Below are 25588 nucleotides of genomic sequence, written 5' to 3'. Positions count from 1 at the left end.
AAAAAGTTCTCCTCAAAATTGTCAGCATTATAGGTCATTTTGCCAATATGTACTTTTGCAAGCAATGTTCCATAATATCATGCCATTGTATGTTACTAGAGTATCACTACATGGATGCATTTGTATGCACACTTTCCCCAGTTGTATTCCTTTTTGTACACATTGCTTGGCCGAAGGACTACACGGTTGAATTCAGAGAAGTGCGAATTTAGAAGGATGACTGTGTTTCCATCAGTCTGCGTAATGTTTTGGGAAGTGCAAATTATGTTGATTACTCTGAACTGAACTTTTCCCCGTTTTTTTCTGCTCTTCCAAAATTTGCTTCTTTTCTGCCATTTTTGTTCATTATTTAGTGATTGCTTTTGTCCTCTTTGGTTGATTTTCATGTACATTTTGATATTTATTTTGTTAGTTGCTTTGAATCTTTGTTTGGTAATGTGTTTTATTTGCATGTATTTTGTTTATGGTTTAGCTTGCATATTTGAGCTATGAAATTTCAAACAATTTTGCATTTTTAATCCTGTTGAAAGAGATTACAGTAAATGTTTGTTGAAAGCTAACAAAGGAAGAAAGTTGGTTTCTCCTTGATCTACAAGTAACAGAGCAATCCAGATGCCAGGAAGCAGGCGGAAAGCCCCATGGGATCCACCTCCCGCTCAGGAACTGCCAGCGTGGCTGAACACCGGCTCCATTGAAAGCTGCACACATGAGGTGGCCAGGAAGCACCTGCTCCCATGAATCAGCCTCCTGGGGAGTAAGAGCTCCTCATAGAGGCCCATTATTATTTTTTACTGCACCGGCCTTTTGGCTGGAGGAGTTTCCTGGAGGATTGGGACCTGGGGGAGGGCTCCGAATGCGAGGAGGATCTCACATAAATCTCCCCATGGTTCCACCCCTGCCATGTCCTGGAATGCCCCATTTTCCAGGCTTCTGCAGCTTCTTCCGGCCTTCTATCCACTGGGCTCGCCATCCCTGATGGGTCCCTAGCAGCGGCGACAGGCTCCTGGTGGTGCCACAGTGGAGGGCTGCTGCTGATAGAGGCTGGTGGAGCCCAGCAGTGCTGGAGGTCACCGGCATCCAACTCCCCCCAGCCTGGCGGAAAGAAAAGTTGGATTGTGCCCTAAGTGTTCAGGTTTTTATAACAGGATACAACGAATGTGAAGAATGAGGAGGCCATGACTGTGTTGGATCGTGCAATGTAGGACCGCCTGAGCAAAGCATTACATTGTCTCCAGTAGAGACGGAAGGATCTGTCAGTCTTGGTTCTCTCTGCCTGGTTCTCTCAGTTCTCCACATTTCTGCAGCAATTTGTGATTTAAAAAAATCCTCATAAAAATTCAAAAGTATTCTAGTGCGAATTTCTCCCAATAAACACATTTTTGTATGCAGTTTTAACTTATGTAACACATTTCTGCAAGCAGTTTCTGCTAATGCAACACATCTCTGTGTGTTATTTTTCACCAATATACTCATTTTTATGCACACTTTCTCCCAACATACGCATTTTTGTAAACGCTGTTTGGTTGAAGAACTACATGGCAAAATTTGGAGAAATGCAAATTTTGAAGGATGGTTGTGTTCTGGTTCTTATATTGTTTTGGAAAGTTCAAATGTGAAAGATGGGGTGAGAGTTCAGGCAATGAAGCAGGACCATGGACAGCTCTGCACAGGCCTCAGGAATAATTCAGGCTTGATGCAGATACCCCAAGAGCATCAGACTAGGTGCAGAGCCAACTAAAGGTTTAAATAGGTTACAGGGAGGCCAGGCTTTCTATCTCTGCCACCCCGGGGAATCTTTTGATACTTGAAGCACTTGTGAACAACTCTTCAGACGTTGGCTCTGGGTATCTAGTTCCCTCACTCACCAGCATGCAATCTCTTGTTGCCTGTGGCTATCAGGCTAATGTTTAAATATAAAGCTTCACTAAAGAGTGTACTTAATAAACCTGAACAGATTAGCCATAATCAAAGTTTACGCTGTCCTCTTTGGATAGGCCAAACAAAAACAAAACAGAAATTTTCGCAACTCCAATTATTTCCATGCATTGAGATGGCTATTGAATGACACGGCCTTCTTCTATTTCTGTTTGTAGCATTTGCAATCAGTACAACATCATTGCAGACAAAGTCAGTGATGTGCCTTTAACGACTGAGGAGCTTGTTGAGACTACAGCCTATCTGAAAAAATCCAGTGAAGTGACTGTTTTTAAGCTACGTCGTGAAATCCGGGAGGCTATCTACAGACTAGAATTCCTCATGGACTATGCCGATCTTCCTTGTACGTTTTCCAAAAAGAAAAATACAACAAGCTAAGAGTTGGTATTAGAACTATCGGCCACCTACAGAAATAATAGTTGGCGCAAGCTTTAATTGATTCATTGGTTAAATCTGTGTATGAATATAAGCAATAATGCTGAAGCAAAAACACTCCGTATACCTTTCTTTGTTTTAGGTGATGGATATGTTCGCTCCTTCCTTCTGTGTTAGGTTATATGTTATGTTATAGTTTATTTCTCTGCTACCTTTTGTCCATAAAGGCCCCAAGGCAGCTCATAAAGAATGCAAAATACAACTAGGAAAAAAGTAACACAAATTACAAAAACTTAAGACAACAAAAACATAACATTTCAAAAAACGAAAAGCCAAATATACACTATGAGAAGGGTGAATGTCTATTCTAATAGGGCCCCTTTCAATCTGCAGTTTGAGTAAGTACTTGGATTAAAAACCAGAGTTCGGCGAAGTATTCAGCCTAGCCTAGTTTGTTAGGCCCTCTGTGGCGCAGAGTGGTAAGCAGCGGTAACGCAGCCGAAGCTCTGCTCACGGACGGAGTTCGATTCCAACGAAAGGAGGAAGTCGAATCTCGGTAAAAGGGGTCAAGGTCCACTCAGCCTTCCATCCATCCATGGTTGGTAAAATGAGTACCCGGCATATGCTGGGGGGTAAAGAAAGGCTGGGGAAGGAACTGGCAATCCCACCCCATATATACGGTCTGCCTAGTAAACGTCGCAAGACGTCACCCTAAGAGTCGGAAACGACTCGCACTACAAGTGCGGGACCCCTTTACCTTTACCTTTTAACTTATTTATTTAAAGTAATTAAAGCCCCTTTTTAGAGCATCACCCTCATAAAGGAGCAATAGTAAAATATCCGTTGCAAAACAGATGTGCAGATTAATATAAAATATAACATTTTCCTAGCTGATGATATAAAACTGAACAGCACTGTTCTCCATTGGCCCGACGAGATTGAGATCATCTTTGAAACCAGTAGGAACCAGCTGATGAACCGAAGGGACCACGTGGAGCTCGCTCTCATCAAAAGGTAATTTTATTAGCTTAAGGGTAGGTTACCTTGGAAACTGCCTGCTTCCATAAGAACCTCCCCAAACTGTCAAGAGAGGCCCTGGAGGCCTTACTCTAAGGCTGAGTGAGGCTTGATTCTAGAAGGCAGTGGGATCTGCCCCATGGCTGCTTCTCCTGAGCTCCCTAACTGTCCACCTCTGTTGGAAGACAGAGCTGCGCATATCACATGACCTGTTCTGGACATGGTGCAGAACACTATCCCATGGGCAGTGTTGAAGTGAGATTCATCTACCAGCCCAGTCAGCTTCTGAAATGGGGCATGGAATGGAGAGATGGCATCATCTTATTGTTTGCCTCAATTTAATATGTATATGCATATACATGTATATGTGTGTGTGTGTGTGTGTGTGTGTACACACACACACACACACACACACACACACACTCAATTAAGTTAAAGTTCCTTTATTTATTTGTCATCTAGACATTTTCTATCCCGCTGTTGCTTCTTAAAAACAAAACACCTTCAAAGTGGCTTCATTCTTCACTTTATTTTCTGATTTATTTTTTAATTTATTTTAAACTGAGGATAAGGATGAAACAATATATCAGTTTTGGTTCTCCCAGTTTCTCATTTTTCCAATCTTAAATTCAGTTCTCCACATATCTGCAATTAGTGACTTTTTTTATTTAAAAAGTCATGACAATTCTTCAGCATTTTAGTGTGAATATCTCCAGACAAGCACATTTTTGCAAGCAATTTTTTCTAATATTACGCATTTTTGTTTTTGTATTTTATTTTCATGAACGTTTTTAATGCCGATTGTCCCCTAATATATACATTTTTGTAAACCTTCTTTGGTTGGAGAACTGCATTGCAAGATTCGGATATGTGTGAACTTTGAAGGATGGCTGCATTTCTGTTCTCATATTGTTTTAGAAAGTGCAAATTTGACATATGTGGCTTTAAGCACAAACTGAACCCACTGTCTCCCCCATCCCGAACTGGGGAGCATGCTTTAAGATGAGCATATGCTTTGCTGTCTTTGCTTTTAACCAGGTGCTCTGAATTTGAGGCTATTCTAGAAGGTTATAACAAAGAAGTTGAAAGTTTCCGAAAGAAGGACGTCATGACCATGGAAGAAATGAAGAATAATGTTGAAAAATTTAATGAGTTGTCTAAGAATTTGGACGCAGCTCTAGCTGAATATGAAGTTAGTCTGTCCATAGTTTTTGAATGTGCAAACATTGACTTGCAGTGCAATCCTAATCACATCTACTCAAAACTAAGTCCTATTGAATCAATGGGGTTTACTCCCAGGTAAGTGGGTTTAGGATTGCAGCCTTATAAAAATTATTTTATAGTGCCAGCCTGCGCATGCTCATGCAGAAGTAAGTTCCACTGTCCCTGCAAATGTGTGCACACCACACATTTAAAGCACATTTAAAGCACACTTCTCCACCCCTCTAGTAAGTGAGCAAGGGGATCCAACTTAAATATTGAGAATGGCTGAGCAAAGATCTTTTCTGGATGGCAAGTATGTTCACTAGACGTCACTCTGAAAAGTTTAAATATTTTTAATTATTTATTCATTGTCATTTCAATAATGTTCATGGAGCTTCACAAAGTGCAAGAGGGCAGATCTCTGCCCTGAGCAGCTTAAAATCTAACGTTCAGCATTGGCAACACCTCAAAGGGAGGGGAGGGAAGGCGCAGTCAAGGAAGCAGTATGCAGTTGTTTCAGTTGCACAGAGGAAGGGCCCTGCTGGATCAGGCCCAAGGCCGGTCGAGTCCAACGTCCTATCCTCAGCAGTGGCCAACCAGATGCCCCAATGAGAAGCCCGAAAGCAGCATCTGAGAGCAGTGGCGCTTCTTGCTCATACTGCCTCCAACAGCAGAGGCAGAGATGTTCAGGCTTAGTTGCATGCTTACTTAAAGTTAGAGCATGGGAGCCAGGGGGTTACATCTACACTGCTGTCTCCCAGTGTGGGCATACCTAAGCAATAAGCAGCATTTTAAATGTGCAGACGTGACCCAGAGTGACTCCTTGTCGATTGCTTTGGAGTACAGTGGGAAACTTGAAATGGTGGCTTGTAGCTGGTTGCCACCCAACGCAGGAATACCAGGGCAGGTGTGAGGGCCAACGGGTACTACCAGAGCATTGGGACCCCACAGCTCAGAGTGTTCTTGGGTGCTAATACTGGGGCTGACAGTTGACATCCTTCACCTGCAGTACTGATGTCGTGCAGTACATGCCCTATCAAAGGGATGGGGGAACCTGTAGCCCTCCAGGTGTTCTTAGACTCCAACGCCCATCATCCCTGACTTTGGCCACGCTGGCTGGGGCTGATGGGAGTTGGAGTCCAACAACAATTGGCAGGCCACCGCTTCCTTTATTCCTGCTTTGCCAGACACATGATACTACCACCTTAGTTTTCTGCATGTGTAGAATCAATGGAGGTTGGTCCATAAGGGCAAGTTGGGCACTGCCCCACCAAGCTCAGTCTGCCCTCAGCCAGTCCCCACCTGCCTGCCTGCCTTCCTTACAAGCAATCCTGCAGGGATCACTGCCCGTCAGCTTCCTCTTCCTTTGGTTCAGCATTGCCTTTTTCGAACTCAGCAAGGAGGAGGATGGGGAGGAAACTAGAATTGGCTGGCTCTGCCTGTCGTTCTCTGGCTGTATCTACATGTATCTTCCTGCCTTCTGCCCCACCAGTTCCAACAGGCAGCTGCCGCCACTTGTACAATATGCTGTAGCAAATGTTGGATAACGGGGATGACTGTAAAGGGAGGGCTTAGTTCTGGATTTCTTCATTTCCATAAAGAAACTATTTTAGCTCTTTTTGTAATGCTGATTCAAAGAAAGTGAGAGCTCCATACCAAACCTTTAAAATAATAATGTGTGTACGTGTTGCAGGCTATTAATAAAGAAGAGGAGCTGCTGGAGCGAGAGAAAAGCCAGTTTCCTCTACTGCAGAATATCATTGTACACAAACAGCCCTTTGAACAGCTTTGGGTGACTGCTTATAACTTCCATACAAAATCTGAGGAATGGATGAATGGTGAGTTTCTTTGTACATGGCCATAAGTTGCTTGCAAATGAGATGTGTGTCTTTAAAAATGATGGGCTGCATCCGTTGCTAGTCCTAGTTATAGCAGGCCCATTGAAATTAACAAACTAACTCAGGTCCATTAATTTCAGTGAGTCTGCTCAGAGTAGGACTTAGTTGGATACAACCCAATATTTCCTGAGTTTTACTGATTTGGGGGGAGGGGTGATGTGTACTGTCTTCTCAGAAAGCAGACGATCAGGTCTTGAATGCTAGAAACTCCAAAAAATAATAAAAATGTCTGAGAGCATTTCTAAAATGAAACTGTCCTCACTCAGGCAAGCATTTGTCAGAAATCATCTCCATTTTTTTCCTGATTAGTTTGCACAGAGGTTATATGTGGACATCCGTTATTCATTAAGCATTCATACTGATATGTTTGTGCAGAGGTTATACAACTTCCCTTCAATCGATAGGTATCCCATCTCTTTCCTCACCTCAAAAAATCTGATTTTTCAAAAGTGGGTTTGTTGCACCAGTGTGCTGGACTACGACTTGGGAGACCAGCGTTCGAATCCCCACACAGCCATGAAGCTCACTGACCCCTCAGCCTCAGAGGAAGGCAATGGTAACCACCCTCTGAATACCGCTTACCATGAAAACCCTATTCACAGGGTCGCCATAAGTCAGAGTCGACTTGAAGGCAGTCAATTTCATTTTCAAACTTGCTGGTATGCAGTTGCATCCCTCCTGCAAAATAGTGACAGTCTGGAAGTGACCCTGGTGTTAAAGTTCATTTTTAATACATGTAACTATGGTACTTGGAATGTATAAAAAACTCTCTATGAAATATTTTTTGTTTTCTCAGTGCTGTCCATATACTGACCAGCAGTGGTGGCTCCAATGGCAGTGAAAATAGGTTTCAGCACCTTGAACATTTGGACTAAAACCCAGAGTGGATTCACTGCCCCACTGACATCTGAGCCACCACTCTCAATTGCCGACCAGTAACTCTTTGCAGGGGAAATGTGGGATTTGAGATTTACAAAATCCTTGCTTTCTTTTCCATTTCCACCTGCAGGACCTCTCCTTCAGTTGAATGCTGAAGAAATCAGTGAGGATGTCTCCAGCATGTGGCGGACCATGTACAAACTGACAAAGTCCTTTATAGAGCTCCCTGGACCGAAGCGTTTAGCGGAGAATGTGAAATTTAAAATCGACAAGTTCAAGCAGCATCTTCCTGTGCTCTCTATCGCCTGCAATCGTGGGATGAAGGACAGGCACTGGGAGCAGGTAGAGATGGGTGAATCAGTCCATTTCGGTTTCTCTCAGTTCCCCATTTTTCCAGTCTTAAGTGCAGTTCTCCATATTTCCACATTATTTTGCAATTATTGTTTTTTAAAATCGCATTTGGTGCGATTTTCTTCCCATATACACACTCCTAAGCAACATTCCCTAACATAATGTGTGTGTTGTTGTATGTTATTTTCACTAATATATGCTATTTGAATGCAGTTAATTCTTAATTGTCTTCATTAGCCTGGTGGTGTTGAAGTGTTTCCAGCAAACATTTAAAGGTCAATACAGAAGATCTGTCTTGGAAGAGCTGTCCACAGGACTGCAGTGATGACACTGAAGGCTCAGTTTCATGTCAATGTCAAATGAGTCCCACCAGCTCAGGGAACAATTGCTTTTATGGGAAGCAGTTCATAAATGAACAAATTAACTGGTAAACTAAATAATAAAAGGCTATAGAAAGAAAAGACACCATAATCTACCTAGGATACTTTGTTGGCACATACCTTTTAACTACAATTACAATTTGCATTGAGACAAATATGCCTATAGATATGGAGAGTAAGGTTTCATGTGGTTCTTTCAACACTTCTTACAACATCCTTGTAAGATAGGCCAGTATTACCATCCCCATATAAACTCCTTTTCTGGATTTTTTTTTTGGTTCATGATCAAATCTGTTTCACAATTTATTTCCAGATCAGTGAAATAGTTGGATATGAGATAAGACCTGATGAAACTACTTCACTCATGAACATGCTAGAATATGGTCTCTCAAAATACATTGATAAGTAAGAAAAACACCCAAATCTTTTATCTAGTTGATATTTGTTGCTTGCATTATGAATGTGAGGACCTTGAATTTCTACTTTATATTTCCTGAAATTATTTAAAGCCTTGCATTTGTTAAACAGCTTGTATTTATGTAATATTAGGAAAGTCAGAGCAGACTGAAGTTTTCAGTGCAAGATGTATGTGGGGAGGTATCTTGTTCTTGCTCCATACCTGTCTGGGAGCCAATGCATGCAATGCTTGTTCCCATGGGGCTCCCACGTGTATAATTCTTTCTATGAGACTCCTACATGGCCTCCCAGGACATGGTGCCAAATCTTTTATACTGCAGTAGTCACTCTACACACTCTCAGTGGCCTGCCCTTGTAAGGCTTTAGATGATTGGCTTTGCTTGAGTAGATCAATTTAAAACTTGCAGCTTAACTTTTATTTCCCATTTCCATCTAGACTAGAGCCTATTGGAGCAGCGGCAAGCAAGGAGTACTCTTTAGAGAAAAACATGGAGAAAATGAAATCTGAATGGGCCAATATCTGCTTCACTTTTGTAAAATACAGGGACACAGTGAGTAAATTTCCTGCTGTTGAACAACTCTTTTGGGGACCGTCGTTCTTTTCTCAGTTACGTTGCTTGCTGACATCAGTAGGTCTGCTTCTGGTTTGCCTGTTGCTGTCGAGGGCTGCTGGAATCTCTGTGTGGCTGCCCCATGTGGTGAACCACTGAACTACAGGTCACAGCAGCCTTAGTAAAGGGATGTCTGGACTGACTCCGCCCACCCAAACTGGCCATTGGAATTTCCGGAACAGTAAGGAGTATAAAAGGGCTTCCTTTTCCAGCTGAGCCTTGTTTGGGCAACAAGGTCTTCATGATCTCTGACAGGTACCTGGACTCTTTGGTCCCAATGCCTGGCTTGTCTTTCAGATCTCCTTCCCGGTTTGTCCTCCAGTCCTGACTTGCTCTTCGATCCCTGGTTTTGTTCTTTAGTCCTGAATTGCTCATTAGTTCTGGCCATTGCCCTGGCTCACAGCCGACTCCTGGCTCCAGGCTCCTGACTTACCAAGGCTGCTGTCCGTGGCCCATTCTGATGGTAGTGTCCATGAGAGTACAGTTTGTCCCAAGAGTCCATGTGATGCTGCTGCTGATCTTTTGTTTGTTAGTCTCTGATGGCCACATTAACAAGGGCTAATATTTATAAGACTGTTTGCATTGCCTGGACATTCTCCATACCAGCACCACACATTCCTAGAATATATGGTACGTGGAGATCAAGGTTAGAGAGAAGGTTGCTCAGCTTTGGTAGCACAAAACCTGTAAATCTGGCAGCTAGAGCCTTGTGGAGAAGGATTAGATGACGAGTATCACCATTCCTTCCATTTCTGATGTCCTGGCTGGGAGTGCCATTGTATATATGGCCATAAGGACCTAAGAAGATCCTTGCAGTTGGATCAGGTTCAATCCCAGGCATCTCCAGGTAGGGCTGGGAGAGATCCCTGTCTGAAACCCTGGAGAGCTGCTGCTACTTGGTGTAGATTGACCTAGATGGATCAATGGTCTGGCCTAGCATGAGGCAGATTCCTATGTTTCTAAGCAGGACCTGAGTGCAACAGTGCTCTTCCCACTTGTGATTCCCAGCAACCGGCATTCAAAGGCACACTGCCTCCGACAGTGGAGGTAGAACAAAATGGCAAAATGGCATCACTCATGCACAGGAGGGAAGTATCAAGAGGCTGTGGGAACCTTAATATTGGCTGAAATATGAACTAGGACTAGAGGAGAGGCAGTGGAGTAGTCAAAAATCTGACCAGGACCAACATTTTGTTACGGGGCCCACTTGTATATGGAATAATAATTGCATCAAATAGACCATATAACTTCCATTTGTATATGGAATAATATAATGTTGACTTGTATATGGAACAATAATATAGGTTTAAGAGGCATGGAGTGGGGCTTCAAATGAGTTTGGCTTCTTTGCAGGACACCAGCATTCTGTCAGCAATCGATGACATCCAGCTTTTGCTTGACGATCACATTGTCAAGACCCAGACCATGTGCGGTTCTCCATTCATCAAACCGATAGAGACTGAATGTCGGGTAAGGAGAAACAGGGTTGTCTGTGCTTCTCTGTGTTTCCATGCAACACATTAGCATAAGAATGCCCTAATTTCCAACTCTGACATATTGCAAGAAAAGCAGCTTGTTTGTGGGGGAAATGGAACAGGAAGACTCATTATACAGTCAGGGCATTGGTCCCTCTAATGCAGGGATGGGGAACCCATGGCCCTCCAATGCTGCTGAACTAGAACTCACGTCATAGCCAATAGTCAGGAAGGATGGTAGTTTAGTTCAGCAACATCTGGAGTGCCACAGGTTCCCCATCCCTGATCTGATGCATCACACTGCGCTTGTTCAAATCAGCAACATCCCAAACAAGCCTAGTAATAGGATCTCTTAGTAGAAAACATAATTCTGTATTGTTCTCTGATATGTGGTCAACACATTTTTAAAATTCTTCTAGTTGGTGCATAAGGCTGTAACCCTAACTCCACTTACCTGGGAGTAAGCCATTGCATTCAGTGGGACTTACTTCTGAGTAGACATGATAAGGATTGCAGCCTAAGCCTGTGATCTAGTGTCTGCATTACAGAACCCATCTGTAGCCTTTTGGTGTTTATGAAATCCATATGATTTTTCAAGATTATTTTTGGTGATTTTCCTCTCTGCTGAATGTGATTTACATGCTTGAGTGGATGAATTTAAGGCCTCCCAAAGTACCTCCCTGTTGAAAGGAGGAGTGCAAAATCATGCGTTTTCAAAAGGGTTACTTCAACCAAGAGTCCAAAGAGTATGCATTTCCTTTCAATATTTGATGATGGGGTGGGGAGGCATACCTTTATGCTTCCCAGCCCTTAAAAACTTTCTCTCTTTGTTCCTTGTTGTCCTGCTGAGCTTCACCCTGTGTGTGAATAGAATGGGCAGAACACAAATAACAAATATGGCATTACTATTTATGAAAAGTTTGGACAGCTCTCAGAGTTATTCTGGGAATTGGTTTACCCTTCATATCTAGCATGAAGTGATTTTTTTTGGGGGGGGAAGCAGGTAGCTGTCCAGACCATTTACTTAAACCACCCCAAACAGACTAAAAATACCAAACCAAGCAGTGAGAGGTGTGGGGCAGCAGTGTGCGTTAATTTTTATTTATTAATTTAATTAAATTTAAAATATTTCCATCCCGCCTCTTAATATCTGGGATTCCCAAGGCAGCTAACCAGATGATAATATAAAATTGTCTGATGAATTTTATGCATACTGTCATGACAGAGGTTGTCTGTTTTCTCAGCATCTTACAAGATCAAGTTAAAATAATTGCAATAATATGCAGAAAATAAAACACAATTATAGTTAAAAGGTTTTTTTAATGAACTGCATATGGTTTTATTATAGTGTATTTTTTAAAAACATATGTTTATGATTTTTAGAATGTGTATGACTCAGAGACCTTTTGTTGTGTAAAAAGTAGCTAACAAGTCTAATCAATACTACTAATAAAGTCCACATTGAAAACAGAGAACAGAGGAACACAACTTCACAGCAGCTGGTAAATCATACATACAAAGCAGTATTAAACCACCACATAAATTAAAAATTAGTGACTAGGAAAAATAAAAATGTCTTTGCCTGGTGCTGGAAAGACATTAACATAGGTAGGTGCCTGCCGGACTTCTCTGGGGAGGTCATTCCACACGTGGGAGGGGCCACAGCTGAAAAGGCCCTCTTGCACATGGCCACCTGCCATCCATTATTTAGTATAATAGCCCATCATGGAAATTTAAATGGACAACAAAGAGCAAATGACAATTCAACGATACCAGCAGCATCAAACCCTAAAGCAGGAGTTTTATATTTTATAGAACAAAACAAGTTTAGGAAGTGGACCCCCCCGCTGCCGCCATTTTCAAGCGATCTGTAAAAAAGAAGCCTGTGAACCGGTGCTTAATCAGGCTTAGAAGGGTAGGATTGTGTGCAGTTTTTATTTTTTATTATTATTATTTATTTAATTTGTTAGTTGCCTCATACTTAGTGGTCTTTAGGCAACTTACAACACATTTAAAGAACACCCACTATAAAATGAATTTTAAAACATACAGTATACAAGATTTAAAACACAAACAAAAAGGACTAAGACAGCATACCAAAGGCCTGAGCGAAAAGGACGGTCTTTGTTTGATGACTAAAGATGGATCGAGAAGGTGCCAGACGTGCCTTCCTGGGAAGAGCATTCCACCGCTGGGGGGCCCACCACTGAAAAGGCCTGTTCTTGTGTTGCCACCCACCGAGCTTCCCATGGAGGGGGCACACAAAGAAGATGAACACAGCTTCTGGGTTGGTTTTGTAAGTATGCTGATGCAACAGGATGGGTGGATGAAAGAAGAAAAATGAAGCATTGGGTTATTCTTCTGCATGCACAGAACATGGTGTAGCAAACTTTGGGTGGTGTCCAGTGCTAGTCCTGCTCAGAGTAGACTCACTGAAATTAATGGACATGACTAACTTGAGTCAATTAATTTCAGTGAGTCCACTCTGAATAGGACTTAGTTGGTCACAACTCTCTTTGTTTAACATTGTCTCTAGTCTGTTGAGTAAGAATTCAAGATAGGCCCTCAGAGACTGGCATATTGAAACAATCTCTTTACAGAGGTGGGAAGAGAAGCTTGTTCTGATGCAGGAGATTTTAGACAACTGGTTAAAATGCCAGGCAACATGGCTTTACCTGGAACCCATCTTCAGCTCTGAAGACATCATTGCTCAAATGCCAGAGGAGGGTAGAAAGTTTGGAATAGTGGACACTTACTGGAAGGACATCATGGTGCAAGCAGTAAGTACTCATATTACATACAGTTGCACTTGGGATCCCCTGCCTATCCACCCCGGCCAGTTCTTCTTACACAGCATTAGCGTCTGTGTGGTGTAGCAGTACTCGTGTTACACCGAGACTGGGGATGCCTGGGTTCAAATCCCTGGTCTGCTGCAATGTTTACTCTGAATCATTGCTGCTCTGTCTGGTACATCTCATAGGGTAGCTTCAGTAAGCCTTGACATGGCTAGTGACATGTCAGGCAGTCTGCTTCACCCTGGGGACTGTCTTGTTCTGAGGTCACAGAGCCCACAGAAATATGGGGCCCAGCCAGCAGGCAGGAGCAATAGCAGGAACCAGGTTCAAAGAGTAAGATACTGGACTGCAGGCGGAGACAGGCAGCCAAAACAGGTCCAAAATGCGGGAGAACCAAGATGGTCAGTTACAAATCTTGCAGAACCATGGACAGATCACTGAATGCAATGAACTTGTTCTAACCAGGTCCTAGCTGCAAATGATGCTGTATACCAGGGATGTGCCTGTGTTTTTCTGATGTTATTGGACTCCAACTCCAATCAACCCTAGCCAGCCTGACCACTGATCAAGGATAATAGGAGTTGGAGTCCTGCAACATCGGGAGGGCCAGAGGCTTCCCATCTCTGTCTATCAGGCCCTGATTACCCTTCTTAGGCCTCACCTCCATGGCTGTGGAGCAGAGAACCTGAAAGGGACATCCCTTGAGCCAGAACTCAGCACTTTGCCTTATGTTTACTTCTTGCCCAGTGTGTTCCTTTGTGCTGATGAGCAGCTATTTGGTAGCAGGAAGTGTCTTGTATGATGACTTCAGCTCCCTGTCCTGACCTACACCATGGTGTTTAGTAACTATATGAACTAGGCACACCTGGCTGCGGCCAGAGGGGGTCCCTGTTTCCCCACCTTTCCTCACACTGCTCATTAATGTTTGATTTAAGTTGGATTTCTGCTGGATTTATTTCACACTTTTATGATTGGGATTGACTGTTCTGTGTATATCCTGCTTAAACAAAAGTTCTTTAAAAGTGTTTTTTAAAATCCCATAAACAAATAAGCAAACCAGATGTGATGCCAGTCTAATGTAATGTATTCAGCATCTGTGTTTTTACGAAACAAAAATGGAGCCACAGCTTTTTTAGTATTTTTTTTTTAAAGGTAAAAGACACCAGAGTCCTGATGGCCACTGAACAGCCAAAGATGTTGGACAGACTTCGGGAAGCAAATATACTTTTGGAAGATATACAGAAGGGCTTGAATACTTATTTGGAAAAGAAACGGTTATTTTTTCCAAGGTAGGCTCATTAACAAGTCCAAATGTGAAAGAAATGACTGTTTATTAAGACATTTGTTTTGTGATGGTACGTGATACATGGAATACAATTCCTTGCACAGGGACCACCTACTGTATTAGACAAACTAACCAGATTTACGTAAGAAGTGTCTTGATGGATCAAACCAAAGGTCTGTCTAGGCCAGCATCCTACAGTAGCTAACTGATGCCTTTTTGAGACGCCCACAAGCAAGACATGAAGGCAATAGTTCTCTCCTGCTGTTCTTCCCCAGCAACAGGTATTCAGAGGCTGGTGCCACTGATCTGGGACACAGCATGTAGCCACCATGTCTAGTAACCACTGATGGCCTTATTCTCCCTGAATATGTCTAATTCCCCTTTTAAAACTAAGTTGTTGGCCATCACCATATACTGTGGGAGTGAATTCCATAGTTTAACTAAGTGCTGAGGTGTAAAAAGGTACGTCCTTTTTTCTGTCACAAGTCTCTGATAAATCAGCTTCATTGAACGACCCTGTTGCTAGCACTATGAGACAGAGAGAGAGAGAGATAGGAGAGAGAGAGAGAGAGAGAGAGAGAGAGAGAGAGAGAGAGAGAACTTCTTTTGACCCTCTTCTATGCCATATGTAATTTTAAAAGCTTTGGTCATGTTCCTCCCTTAGCTGCCCTTTCCCCCTCGAACATAAAAAGCATCAAACATTGTAACATGTCCTTCTGAGTAGTGGTGTTAAACTTGGCTGAAGAAAGACGTTAGGGAACAAACAGCTGTCATAAAAATCAAGAGGTGGTGCTTGGCTCATCTCTGATGTTTGAGTTTTAGTAAGACACTACTTTGAGTTTAGACCCTCCGTGGCGCAGAGTGGTAAGTGGCGGTACCGCAGCCGAAGCACTGCTCACAGCCGGAGTTCGATTCCAACGGAAGGAGGAAGTCGAATCTCCGGTAAAAGGGGTCAAGGTCCACTCAGCCTTCCATCCATCCGTGGTTGGTAAAATGAGTACCCGGCATATGCTGGGGGGTAAAGAAAGGCCGGGGAAGAAACTGGCTATCCCACCCCATATATACGGTCTGCCTAGTAAACGTCGCAAGACGTCACCCTAAGAGTCGGAAATGACTCGCACTATAAGTGCGGGACACCTTTACCTTTTTACTTTGAGTTTTAGTAAGACACTACTTTTACCTTTGTTAAGCTTATCACCACATAGCCTTAAGGGCTAGAGAGTTGAGGCTTTTTTTAAAAAAATGAAAGGTGAGATTTTTCACGGCAGTTGTCAAAAGTGACACCTGTCAGGTTCATGGCGTGCACAAGGCACTGGGTGTCTTCAACTGTTGCACAGTAAGCACCTATCAATAATAATAATAACAATAAGCGGCTGTTCTTGTTAAAAGTGTGTGTGTGGGCATAATAAAAATAATATTGGGAGCATTCACATTTTTTTTCTTTATTTGTAACTAAAATAACATATGTATTGTAGGAATGGTGCAGAGAGAGAATTCTGTGTCAATATTCCTAGGAATGTGAATTTTCTGAAATCAGAATTCATTTATTTGAAAGGCAGTGTTCTGTTTTTGTGCTTGTGCAAATCCCACCAAAGACCTTGGGGATCTGATCATGGAAAATCGTTTGGAGACATTGTCTCCTTGGTGGAAAAATGCGAGTTAGCCCTTTGTCTGCAAGAACATTAGCTGTGAAAAAAGTCCACACATGTAAGCAGTCTTCTAGATTCTAGTATGAACCCAGGAAGCTGCCTTGTATCAAGTCAGAAGATGAGTCACTTTGTTCATCTAGTGCAGTGCTTTTGCTCTGACTGGTGGGGGCTTTGCAGGATCTTTGGCAGCTCTTTTCCAGCCGCCTAAGATTTTTTTCAGTGAGAAGCTAGAGGCTGAACCTGGGGCCTTCTGTGTGCAAAGCATGTGCTCTGCCCCACTGAGCTATGGCCCCTCTGCTAAACAAGAATCTTCATATGAACATATTAAATGCTTTGTACTGAGTCAGGTGACGGGTCCCTCTAGCTTAGCATGGGCCACTGTAACTGACAGCTGCCTTGCAGGGTCTCAGGAGGAGAAAGGCTGTTGCAGCATCTCCTATTGGGAGGGGGAACCTCAGGCCTGGGGGATGAATGTACTCTTCCAAGCCTCCCTGTGATTTGGCCTTGGGTCTCTCCCCAGGCAGTGCGCCCTTCCAAGCCACACCCCTTACTAGCCCTGCACTACACCCTCCTTGAGTGTTTTTGCCTGGCTGGAATATGTCCTTGAACTCTGATCATGCCTCTTGCTTGTCTGGATGGAGGAACAGAAAGGAGTGTGTGAGTTGGGTAGAAACTAGCCTACTGTCCAAAGGTAATATCTGCATTTGTTCCTTTGCCCACTTTCGCCTCTGGTCCCATTCACCACTGCCACGTGGCCCCTGGAAGATTGCGCAGAAGGGCATGTGGCTTTCAGGTTGAAAAAGGTTCTCCACTCCTGATCTGCTATGTGACACTCTTTTGACTGCAGTGGCTGATGATTGAGCTGAGGTTCCACTGCCATGCAACATACCTGCTCTGCCACTGGGCTGTGGCCCCTCTCCATGAAGGGTCAAGGGTCTATAAAATGATGGCCACTGAATCCCTTTCCCCATTCTGACTTCTGACATGAAAATTAATGTGTGTGCATTAAAAAACCTATTTTGAACAGATTCTTCTTCCTTTCTAATGATGAGTTGCTGGAGATTTTGTCTGAAACCAAAGATCCTCTCCGAGTACAGCCACACTTGAAGAAGTGCTTTGAGGGAATTGCAAAACTAGAGTTTACGGACGACATGGAAATTATAGGCATGATCAGTTCAGAAAAGGAAGTTGTTCCTTTTATAAAGAAAATCTACCCAGCACACGCCAAAGTAATTGTTGCATAGAATTTTCTCTTTTTTTATTTGATAGTTTGGTCATAACCATATGCTTTTTGGGAAATGCCCTCTCAAACTGAATTGAATCTTCTAATTTTTAGATGACAGTGAAAAGCAGTAATTTTGTCCATCATCCATTCTCTGTACTTGGTAGCAGGGCAAACCAGAGCTAGGATTGGGGGAGAAACTCTATTAAGTTTGCATTTATTATGACAAATCTCCCTAACTGGCACTTCATGAAACAATAGGCAAACTGCAATGCAGTCATCCTTTGAAATTTGCCCTTCTCTGAATTTTGCAGGGTAGTTCTCCAACATGTAATGTGTACAAAAATGTGTATGGAATGTGTACGAAGAAATGCACATATAAGTGAAAATATGTATTATATGAAGGAAAATTGCTTGCAGATATGTACATACTAGGCAAAACACCATATAAACATGTGCATATTATCAAAAATCTGCACTAAAATGCTGATAGGCTTTCATGACAACTTTTTAAAAAAAGAATTTTGGAACTTGGAGAAGTGAACTTAAGACTGGAAAAATAAGAAACGGAGAGAAACCAAAACTGACAGATTCACCCACCCCTAAACCCAAACAGAAGCTGCTTATGGGAGCACAGCAGGGAACTGTTATCCCAGGAAAGGGCCAGGAGAGATTGAGAGATCCTCTCAAGCTGCTCCTCCCCATTCCAGGCCATATGCTGTGTCCCAGTGCACACCTGGTCGTTGACTGGCCTCTTCCTCCTCCTGAGTAAACCCTTGGCAGTGAAGATCTCTGGCTGCCAGGCAAGCACTCATCCACTGGTTCTGGATTTATTGCCAGGACTGATGCCAGCTCTGCACCTGGGGGGCGGGGGAGGATGAAGGGGAAGAGACTAAGGCCGGAATCCAAGTGTAGTGTGTGGGGGTCACAGAGCTTGGAAAAGTTACTTTTTTGAACTACAACTCCCATCAGCCCCAGCCAGCATGGCCACTGGATTGGGCTGCTGGGAGTTTTATTTCAAAAAAGTAACTTTTCCAAGCTCTAGGTTAGCTGCAGAGTCCCACTCCTCTTTCTCAGATGAGGTCACTTTTCCCCTAGAGCCCTGACCGGGCTGGAAGCTGACATATAACTTATAATGTGTAAAAAAAACAACAACAACAGAATAATATTACATAAGCAATTTATGACTAGGAAAACCATTGGTAAATTCATTACACTATTTAAAGACATATAGATTTGTTCTCAGCAAAGATTTTGTCTAATGTTTCCACACTAGATGCTTACTATAGAATAGCCATATTTTGCTCACTCACTTTTTATGGGGCATCTCTATAACTTTGTCATGAAATCCTTTTTCTCCCAGGTTTTCCCTGCTTGACCTTTCAGCAAATCTGGCATTTAAAAAAAAAATAATGACAGAAGAGCCATGCAATCTCCCCAGCTGCAGTTGAGCCATACCACTGTTGTCCTGCAGCTTTTCAACAAACAGCATTCTCTGTTATGTCCTGCATAGGTCACTTTAGGCATTTGCAATCTCTGTGGTCTCCCCATCCTCTCTAGGAATGAATTCATTTACATTCACCAGTAGAGACTGGTGGCCCTGATATCAGTGGGGCAGTGAATGCGCTCCGGGGTTTGGTCTGAACTTTAAAAGTGCTAAAAGTTTTCAGCACCTTGGACAGCTTCCTTTAAAGTTCCAACTAAAATCCAGAGCGGATTCACTGCCCCGCTGACATCAGAGCCACCAGTCTCCACTGATATTAGCCCTTCCATTTCCATTTGTTTTGCATCCCCAATCAGGATCAAGACCACAGTGAGGGCAGAGGAAAATTTCTCCCCCCCACAACATTTAGGGCTGGGAAAGAGGGACTGCTCATTTGAGTACAATGTATGGAAGGAGAGTTGCTATTCCACTTCCAGCTTGCTTCAGAAAAGCAAAGACTGAGTGCTGCTAAAACACTCCACTCTGGAAGCGGAGGGCATTTCCAATTAAAATCGTATTAACAACGTATGTATGCTTTTCTGTGTCAGCTCCTTCAAATGAACTACTGACATGATTTCTCTCCAGTGTCTAAACGTGCTCATTGCGAAAGTTCACTTTCAACCGCTGTATATTTTGATGTCGAGAGATTCTTCATTTTCACAGTTATCTTTTTTTTTTAAGGGCATGGTTGAGAAATGGCTGTCTCAAGTAGAAGAAATGATGTTAGCCAGTATCCAAAAAGTCATAGAAAGGGGGATTGCAGGATATGATGAGGTAATAAGCAATGCTTTGCAGTGACACATTTGCACTTAAGATATCTTAAGTCTCATGAACACAATTGAGCTAAAGTAGATGATCTTTATTTATTAATTTGTTTATTGCATATATATCCCACATTTCCTCCAAGGAACTCAAGGTGGCATACATGGTTCTCCTGCTCTTCATTTTGTCCTCATAACAATCCTGTGAGGTAGGTTAGGCTGAGAACTTCATGGCCAAGTGGGGATTTGAACCTGGGTTTCCAAGGTCGTAGTCCATCACTCTAACCACTACACTACACTGGTTCAAATGCAAGTACACCAGCTTACATGGTCCATTGATAACAGCCATATTTTAAAGGACAAGTTTCTCAAAAGTGAATAAGAAACATAGGGATTTTGTTTATAAGGATAATTTGACTTCCTATGCCAATCCATAAAATGCCAGTCTCCTTATATGCCCAGTTGATCACAGCCCTTTGCAGGTGAGGGCCTCCTGCAGATACCATCTTATCAGGAGGTTTGTTCTGCACAATATAGGAAACGGACCTTTAGTGTGGCAGCACCTACCCTGTGGAATTCCTTCCCTTTGAATATTAGGCAGGCGCCATCTGTGCTATCTTTTCAGTGCCTACTTGTTTCAACAAGCCTTTTAAGCAGAAACCTTATCCCAGTCTGGGATTGTGTTGGAATTGCTTTTAAATATGTTTTTAAAGGTTTTTCTTAAGATGTTTTGTTTTTAAGATGTTTTCATGTTTTGTCCCTTGTTTGCCACCTTGGGCTCCTTTTGGGAGATAGGGCAGGATGAAAATTTGATGATGATGATGATGATGATGATGATGCACTTATGGCTATTCACTGGATTCTCATGACCATTTCGCTTGGTTGCTATTAACAGTAGTCAACCTTTTTTGTTGAACCAGTCTTTCAAATAGCATGACATGCATCCTCTGCACAACACACCAACCTTATGTCTTTATTTATTTATTTATTACATTTGTATACTGCCCCATAGCCGAAGGTCTCTGGGCAGTTTACAACTATTAGAAACATTAAAAACAAATATACAAATTTAAAAACACATTTTAAAAAAGCAATTTAAAAACACATGCTAAAATGCCTGGGAGAAGAGGAAAGTCTTGTCCTGGCGCCAAACAGATAACAGTGTTGGCGCCAGGCACACCTCGTCAGCAAAATCACTCCATAAGTTGGGGGCCACCACTGAGAAGGCCCTCTCCCTTGTTGCCACACTCCCAGCTTCCCTCTGAGTAGGCACCCGGAGGAGGGCCTTGGATGTTGAGCGTAGTGTACGGGTGGGTTTGTGTTGGGAGAGGCGTTCCATTGGGTATTGTGGTTCTAAGCCATGTAAGGCTTTATAGGTTAAAACCAGCACCTTGAATCGAGCTCGGAAACATACAGGCAGCCAATGCAAGCGGGCCAGAATTGGTTTTATATGTTCGGACCGTCTGGTCCCTGTTACCAATCTGGCTGCTGCATTTTGCACAAGCTGCAGTTTCTGAACCATCTTCAAAGGCAGCCCCACATAGAATGCATTATAGTAATCTAACTTGGAGGTTACCAGAGCATGGACAACTGAAGCCAGGTTATCCTTGTCCAGATAGGGGCATAGCTGAGCCACCTATCAAAGTTGGTAGAAGGCACTCCATACCACCAAGGCTACCTGAGCCTCAAGTGACAGAGATGGTTCTAGGAGAACCCCCAAGCTACAAACCTGCTCCTTCAGGGGAAGTGCAACCCTATCCAGGACAGGTTGGACATCCACCATCCAGTCAGAAGAACCACCCACTAGCAGCAATCCAATCTTGTCTGGATTGAGCCTCAGTTTATTAGCCCTCATCCAGTCCATTGTCGCAGCCAGGCACCGGTTCAGCACATTGACAGCCTCACCTGAAGAAGATGAAAAGGAGAAATAGAGCTGTGTGTCTTTGACATGCTGGTTGAATCATGAAGGCACAGGCTGAATACTTCACAGAACCCTGAGCAGATCTGAATGAGTCATTCTCTCTCTCTCTCTCTCTCTCTCTTTCTCATGCACGCACGCACGCACACGTGTTGCCTACAGACAGCAGGTATTAGGCAACTAGGAAATAAAATACAAATAAATATCAGAATTTTTGGAAATATTTCACCCATACCTTTCTCTTTATATTAAAATTCCAGACCCCTACTTCTCCTTTGCAATCTGATGCTGGTTGATGTGTTTTTAAGGTTCCCCGGAATAAGTGGGTGCTGCAGTGGCCTGGACAAATTGTTATCTGCGTATCGTCAATCTTCTGGACAAAAGAAGTATCAGAAGCCATCAAGGAAAATACTTTACCTGTAAGACTAAAAAACAAATTACTTTGGGTTGTATCCAGTGTTAGTGCTACTGACCCAGTGAAATTAATGGATGTGGCTAATGTTGGTTCATTTATTTCAGTGGATTTATTCTTAGTAGGACTTAATCCATTTGTGCTGTGTCTTTTTAGATTAGATGCCTGAGAGTGGAAACCATCTTGTTTGTATTGATCTATAAGCTGCTCTTTATTGGCTGAAGACTGGGATAAAGTTATTTAAGTAATAAATAAACAGAACACATCCCTTGTAGTCATCTGGAGTCTCGGGGGAGGGGTCTTAGCCCCTTACTTTTTTAGGGAGCAGGGTCCCAATAGAGCCCCTATGACTCCAGCATTCTACAAGCCAATCAGCCTGAAAGTGGAGTGTATTAAGCCACTGAGAAGAATATTCTAACATGCTTCCATGTCCTTTCGTGCTGATTCGAGTCAATCAGAGTGAAAGGAGGTGAGTCAGCCACTGAGAAGACTCTTTTCAATAGCTAACACTCTCCCTTTTCATGCTTATTGGCTCCTAGGAACATCTGTTGTTGCAGGAGAAGGCATTCCAAGGATCTCATTCTCGAACCAGCAGCAAAAAAAGGGGAGAGGGGGCATGGCTGTGATATGAGGAGGGCGTTGGATAGGGGAGAATATACCTTCCTCGTTCTCCTAGATCTCTCAGCGGCTTTCGATACCGTTGACCACGGTATCCTGTTGGATCGCCTAGGGGGATTAGGAATAGGGGGCACTGTTTTACAGTGGTTCCATTCCTATCTCTCAGATAGGCACCAACGGGTAGCTTTGGGAGATGAGGTATCAGACCCTTGGCGTCTTAATTGTGGGGTGCCACAGGGCTCTATCCTCTCTCCCATGCTGTTTAACATCTATGTGAAACCGCTGGGGGCCATCATCAGGAGTTTTGGGCTGAAGTGTCACCAATATGCGGATGACACTCAGCTCTATCTCTCATTTAAGTCCTCACCAGAGTTGGCTGTGGATACCATGTCCAAGTGCCTGGAATCCGTAAGTGGATGGATGGGAGAGAACAGGCTGAAGCTGAATCCCGACAAGACTGAGGTGTTGCTTGTGGGAGACAGAGGAAGGCTGGGTATTACGGACCTGATGCTTAATGGGGTGAGATTACCCCTGAAGGACCAGGTCTGCAGCCTCGGGGTCATTCTTGACTCCAGGCTGTCCATGGAGGCTCAGGTCTCGGCGGTGAGTCGGGCAGCTTGGTATCAGGTACATCTGATATGGAGGCTGCGACCCTACCTTCCTGTTCATCTGCTCCCACGGGTGATACATGCCCTGGTCTCCTCTCGCTTAGACTACTGTAATGCGCTCTACATGGGGTTACCCTTGAACATGGTCCGGAAGTTACAGCTGGTACAGAATGCAGCGGCACGCTTGATTAAGCACAGCCGTCGCCGTGACCATATCACGCCAGTGTTAATAGATCTTCACTGGTTATCAGTTGTTTACTGGGCCCAATTCAAGGTGTTGGTGCTGACCTTTAAAACCCTATACGGTTTCGGCCCAGTCTATCTGAAGGAGCGCCTACAGAATCACCAATTATGCCACCTGACAAGATCAGCCTCACAAGACCTTCTCTCGGTCCCACCGGTTAAAACAGCTAGGCTGGTGCGGACCAGAGAGAGGGCATTTTCGATTGTGGCCCCCACCCTCTGGAATTCCCTTCCTTTTGATCTCCGACATGCTCCCTCCCTGATGGGTTTTCGCCAAGCCTTAAAAACCTGGCTATTCAGGTGGGCCTATGGGATTGGGGAGGATTAATTTTATAAGGTTTTAAATAGAAATTGGTTTTAAATTGATTATGATTGTGTTTGCTTGTATTTTATTTTGTATTATGTACTGGTCTCTATTATTGTAAGTCGCCTAGAGTGTCCACTAACCTGGACAGATAGGCGACCAACAAATAAAATTTATTATTATTATTATTATGGCTGTGACTATCATGAAAGGATTCTGCACTTCTGAATTTGCCACTACACTACTGCTTGCAATGAAGGGAGAAATACACTTCAGAATTATGTTTCAAGTCCTATTTATTAGTAATAACAGCCTCCTCTGTTTTTGCCACAGGCTTTTTTGGAGAAAAGCAACAAACAGATTGGAGAAATTGTTGAACTGGTGAGAGGAAAGCTGTCCAGTGGGGCCCGGCTGACTCTGGGGGCCCTCACAGTCATCGATGTGCATGGTAAATGGCAGGTTTCCCATCCCTGCCTAGGGATGACAAGGAATTGAACCTGGGATGTTCTGCATACACATGCTGTACTGCTGAGCTATGACCCTTTCTCTTAAGCAACCTATCATTCCCTCACTTTAAGCCCTTTTGAGCTGGTGGAGCCTTATTTGAGTCACAGTTGAATGAGAAGTGGGGCTCATTTTCTGCAGGATTTCTCAGCTGAGATATTACTGGGAACAGGGAGAAGTGATGGTCCAAATTATTTCAAGTGAAGCCGGATGTGGCTATGAGTACCTCAGCAACCCTCCACAGTGTGGTTTATTTAAGCCATAGCTAAGACTAACCACAGTTTGTCCAAGTTCTCAAGTGACAACAAACTGTGGCTAGTTAAAAGGAGAACCGGAATCTTCCAGTCTCCTCCTTATGGCCGGACCAGAGAAGGAGAGAGTGCATTAGTCCAAGGCTCATGCATGTAATGCCAATCCATAGTTTAGTACTGCATCCAAACCAGGCCAATGCATCCATCTTAATAGACAGAATTAATCAAGCTGCATGTCTGAAAACATCTGGTAGAGGAGCAAACATGAACCTGTTGCTGAAGGACACAGGGTCCTTTATACAAGGGCAATGGGTCTTCCTCCTAGGTTTGTATGTGTAGGGTTGCATCGCTGGTGTTTCTCCATTTCTCTGTTTTGAAATTCTCATGTGAAATTATGCTATTTCATTTATGAAGGTTAAAATTAAATTCATTTGAAAGACAGATTTTTACTAGATTCCTCTAAAAACAACCAGCTAGTCAGAAATGCTGGGGGGCATTATTCTGCTAGATTAAGCACTTTTACATTTCTCTTAGTTCAGTTTCAGAATCAACCTTGTGCTTTAAACAGCTCTACTGAAATTAAGGGGACCTAAATGTGCTAAACCTCAGTGGGTTAATACCATTACGTCCAATTCATGAAACTATCACAACAGTGGTTTAGGTGACTGGGAATGAGCTATGGTAAGCCTTGGGCTTGCATGTGCTGCTCTGCTCTCTTTGCCCTTTCCATGCAAGAAGAATAACTTGCAATTTGAGATCAAACCACAGTTCTATGTCATACAAACTTTGTTTTAACTAAAGCTAGCATATAAACCATGGTGTCAGATCCTGGTTTATTAACTAAGGGCTAAATTCTGCCTTGGCTTCTAATTTATTAGAATGACTGGGTAATAAATCATAGTAGGATTAGTCATTCTGCATGAAATCTGAACTTCAAACAGAATGCAATATTATTAAATGCTTGATATTGCTAACTTAACATAGCACTCCATTG

General features: G+C 43.1%; 1 protein-coding gene across 1 annotated transcript in view; it reads left to right on the top strand.

The window, feature by feature from the left end:
* DNAH3 (dynein axonemal heavy chain 3) overlaps positions 1-25588 on the top strand; it is a 110994-nt gene that overhangs the window by 31832 nt on the left and 53574 nt on the right. Inside the window, exons 15-28 of the mRNA XM_061600426.1 lie at positions 2094-2278; positions 3201-3324; positions 4366-4519; positions 6224-6368; positions 7438-7649; positions 8352-8443; positions 8892-9006; positions 10420-10536; positions 13142-13321; positions 14489-14625; positions 17298-17499; positions 19657-19749; positions 21963-22073; positions 24173-24287. Of these exons, the coding sequence (XP_061456410.1) occupies positions 2094-2278; positions 3201-3324; positions 4366-4519; positions 6224-6368; positions 7438-7649; positions 8352-8443; positions 8892-9006; positions 10420-10536; positions 13142-13321; positions 14489-14625; positions 17298-17499; positions 19657-19749; positions 21963-22073; positions 24173-24287 (1982 nt within the window). The remainder of the gene's footprint in view (positions 1-2093; positions 2279-3200; positions 3325-4365; positions 4520-6223; positions 6369-7437; positions 7650-8351; positions 8444-8891; positions 9007-10419; positions 10537-13141; positions 13322-14488; positions 14626-17297; positions 17500-19656; positions 19750-21962; positions 22074-24172; positions 24288-25588) is intronic.

The sequence above is a fragment of the Rhineura floridana genome, chromosome 17 (assembly GCF_030035675.1).
Source record: "Rhineura floridana isolate rRhiFlo1 chromosome 17, rRhiFlo1.hap2, whole genome shotgun sequence".
NCBI lineage: Eukaryota > Metazoa > Chordata > Lepidosauria > Squamata > Rhineuridae > Rhineura > Rhineura floridana.
This window is presented reverse-complemented; position numbering and strand designations above follow the sequence as displayed.